This window comes from Neodiprion lecontei, chromosome 4, assembly GCF_021901455.1.
Source record: "Neodiprion lecontei isolate iyNeoLeco1 chromosome 4, iyNeoLeco1.1, whole genome shotgun sequence".
In the NCBI taxonomy this organism is placed as follows: Eukaryota; Metazoa; Arthropoda; class Insecta; order Hymenoptera; family Diprionidae; genus Neodiprion; species Neodiprion lecontei.
In genome coordinates this window covers 35,717,529-35,720,835 of record NC_060263.1, presented here as the reverse complement: position 1 = coordinate 35,720,835, position 3,307 = coordinate 35,717,529, and the positions used below count along the sequence as shown (strand labels likewise).

The following is a 3,307-nucleotide window of genomic DNA, read 5'->3' as shown; positions in this document are numbered from 1 at the left end:
AAACCTTCTAAAAAATTAGCTATTCTAAACTTGTTACAACTATTGGGTTTAGTCGCATCCTAAGCCCTAAATTACAGAAAGTTACGTATCAAAAACTAAATACACATTCGAAAACATAGAATTTCTTACTAATTATTAAAGATTGTATAAGAGTCGAACACAATAGTTTTAGCATGATTTTGAAAATTTCAAATCATTCGAAAATAACCTGCTAAGAGTAGGATTAAATCGAACAGACAAATTGTAGATCAGTCATCGCCTTATAAAATTTAAAAATACGATCTGTGACGTCAGCGGGGAAATTAGTACCCTAAATACTTGTCAGATAACGTTGCGATCATGCTCATCCGATCTGTGGATCTGGCAGTGAGTCGAAAGTCGCGAGATGGCAGCAGGCGCTGGAAGCAAAGCAAAGCTGAGTCGTTGGCTCGTTGTCGGTGACGTTGTATGTAAGTTAGGTTAGGTTAAATCAAGTTAGGGTTAGGCGGTCAAGTCACGTGGTAGAAAGCGATGCAGTCCGCATATGGAGTAAACACATAAGCGTTGAGATATGTCAGCCGCATTTGGACGACGCGTTGTATCGCAATTATTTGCGAAAACTGCGAAAAGATCATGTATAAGACTCTCGACGTCGAAATGGCGAAGCACAACTGCTGTCGCATCGGAAACCGTCGTCGCTGACAAACCCTCAAAGAATGTTATTCCGGCTCCGGAACCCGGTCGCGTTCAGGCGGCCTTGCTGAAAAACTTCGATGAGCCTCTTCAAATCGAGAACATTGATGCACCGAGGATAACCGAGGACAAAGAGGTTGGGAATTGGAAACTTATTTTTGCCTTACTTCGGTTAAGACGATAAAAGAATTCGTCAAGTCTCACCTCGATTCTTCGCCTCCAGGTACTCATCGACGTTCACTACTGCGCTCTGAATGGTCCGGATATCCTTTTGAGCAAAAATTCTTACCCGCACAAGCTGAAGCTGCCTCAAATACTGGGCTATGAGATAGTCGGCGAGCTTCGAGAGATTGGCGATCATGCGGCCAAGGCTGGATACAAAGTTGGGGACAAAGTTATTGCCCTAAACAAACAGCGCTTTGGGGGGTTTGCAGAAACCTGCACAGCAGAATTTGGGGTAAGGGGTTGAATTTTTCGGTATTTTGTTGGCACAGATTTACTTGGATTCCTAGGAATTTATGGTACTTTGGTAGTGAGGCAGATAGATCAAAGGGATAAACTGAGATATTCATGTCGCCTTGTATTATTTCTTATCTCTTCTCATCTTTCAGGACATTTGGAAGGTTCCTAACTCGTTGAAATTGATCGATGCAGTGTGTTTGCTGGACGGTTATGCCACGGCACTTGTTGGGTTCGAAAAGAGAGCCTGCTTGCAAGAAGATGATATGGTATTGGTCAATGTTGGGCTTGGCGGAGTTGGTTTGGCTGCCGTCGATCTTGCTGCAAATGTCTACAGAGCTCAGGTTTATAGAATTAGTTTTTAACTTTCTAATTTAGATTTATGATCAGACTTGCCCTCTACTTTGAATCGTGTTAATATTGAGAAAGTAATAATTAAGATTATTTACAGGTAATTGGGGTTTGCGCAACAGAAGATAGAACCACGCTTGTTAGAGAAAAAGGAGCATTTGCAGCGCTTAAGTTTCACGACAAGAAGTTGATGAAACAAATCGTCAACGTTGCTGCGGAGAAAGACATCAAAGAAATTTTCGATGGTGTCAGTGGCGAAAATTTCAAGAAAGTCTTGTCTTGGTGAGATAACAAGCTTGTTCTCAAAACTAGAAGTTTCATTTTCGGCCTGAAAATTATCGATTTAAGACAAAAGGAATTTTCATAATCTTTCGCTAACAAGATTTATGCAATTAAAATTCGTTTCTGTTTTTTTCTTTGCCAATCACTTTTCTGTTTCACATTTACAGTTTTACAGATGTCTATAAATCGGGTTTGGTAAAGGACCTGCTACACGACAACGAGTTTTCCGTTGTAATACAACACTTGTCTCGAGAAGGTATATTTCAGTGAAAGAATATCGTTTAATTTAAATTTGGGCATCAGTTCAATCAAAGTCTGTGTTACAAAGGGCGAGTTATCGTTGCTGGGCTAGCAGTCAGCAAGTACAATGGAAAAGATGCCGCGCCTACAGGGTCCTTCGGTGTGACAGGAGTAAGCCTTCACGAGTACAGAGACAAGGATCATGAGTTTTATCGGTCAGTGCCCAAACAGAAATGCTCCAAGAATGTATACCTTTTCCTTTTAGTATCATTTAAAACGCTTTACCCCACAATTGAATGAATCGATGTTTATTGTACAGTTCAGTCGGGGACGAGGTGCTTGAATTTTTTGAAGATGGACTGATTTCACCCTCACGTTCGCTTGTTGCCGGACTATACAAAATTAACAGCGCCATGAAATTCATTTTAAAGATGAAGGCGTCGGGAAAGGTAAGTTCCGGCTTTTTATTATTTCTCATTATTGAAACTTGGAAGTCTAATAATTTTACAAGTAAGTGATAAATGTATTAAATTTCACTGCCATAGGTTGTCATAGACATGAAAAACAAGGAAGTGTTTACGGAAACGGACGACGACGATTAAAAGTTGAGAACTTTTATTCTCTTAGCTTTTCGTAAACGCATAATTAGAGATTAAAGTCTCCTCAGATTGTTTCCTGTTCAAAAAAAAAAAAAAAATTACATCGAAAACCCCATACACCGTGATTCGTTCAATTTCTAGATAGTGATTGATCTACAGAACAAAGCAGTTGAACACAATGCCAACGATTAGTACCGGAGAATTTTGTTAGAAAAGAATCGCGTGCCGGCCGCGGTAAGGAATGAGAGTTTGAAAATCGAATAGATTTTCGTAAAAAAAATTGTTGCTTTCACCGATTCGCTTTATTATGGTCCGGAGTTGTAATCACGCCATGCAGTCAAGGATCAATTGCTTACAATTACAGTGTCGTACAGTTGCGTTGTTATGTAGTTCCTCGACTCTCTTACTTTATACATACGTGTAATTTTCGATCGTTAAATGTAGGTATGGAGAACCGATTTGACGACTTGCGTAAGTTGTTCAATTGCAGATTTATATATTAAACCCTCAATTAGCTTCATATGGAGAAAATAAAAAATGGAATAATTATAGGGCTCAAAGCAACAGCCGTAACCCCATATTTCGAATCACATACAAATTCGGCTCTTCTGTCAATGTGGGGCCATCTTTTAGACTGATTGCGAACCGACAGGTTCAAAAGTTTATTTATTTACTCACTTTCTGAACAGAGACACCGAACAGCA

General features: G+C 39.7%; 1 protein-coding gene across 1 annotated transcript; it reads left to right on the top strand.

The window, feature by feature from the left end:
- The first annotated feature begins 451 nt into the window (after positions 1–451).
- LOC107220323 (quinone oxidoreductase-like protein 2) lies at positions 452–2,684 on the top strand. Its single transcript, XM_015658876.2, has 8 exons — positions 452–808; positions 896–1,129; positions 1,284–1,475; positions 1,583–1,764; positions 1,932–2,020; positions 2,093–2,219; positions 2,324–2,453; positions 2,550–2,684. The coding sequence occupies exons 1-8, from the start codon at positions 551–553 to the stop codon at positions 2,604–2,606; spliced, it is 1,269 nt and encodes a 422-aa protein (XP_015514362.2). The 5' UTR covers positions 452–550; the 3' UTR covers positions 2,607–2,684.
- The last annotated feature ends 623 nt before the right edge of the window (positions 2,685–3,307 follow it).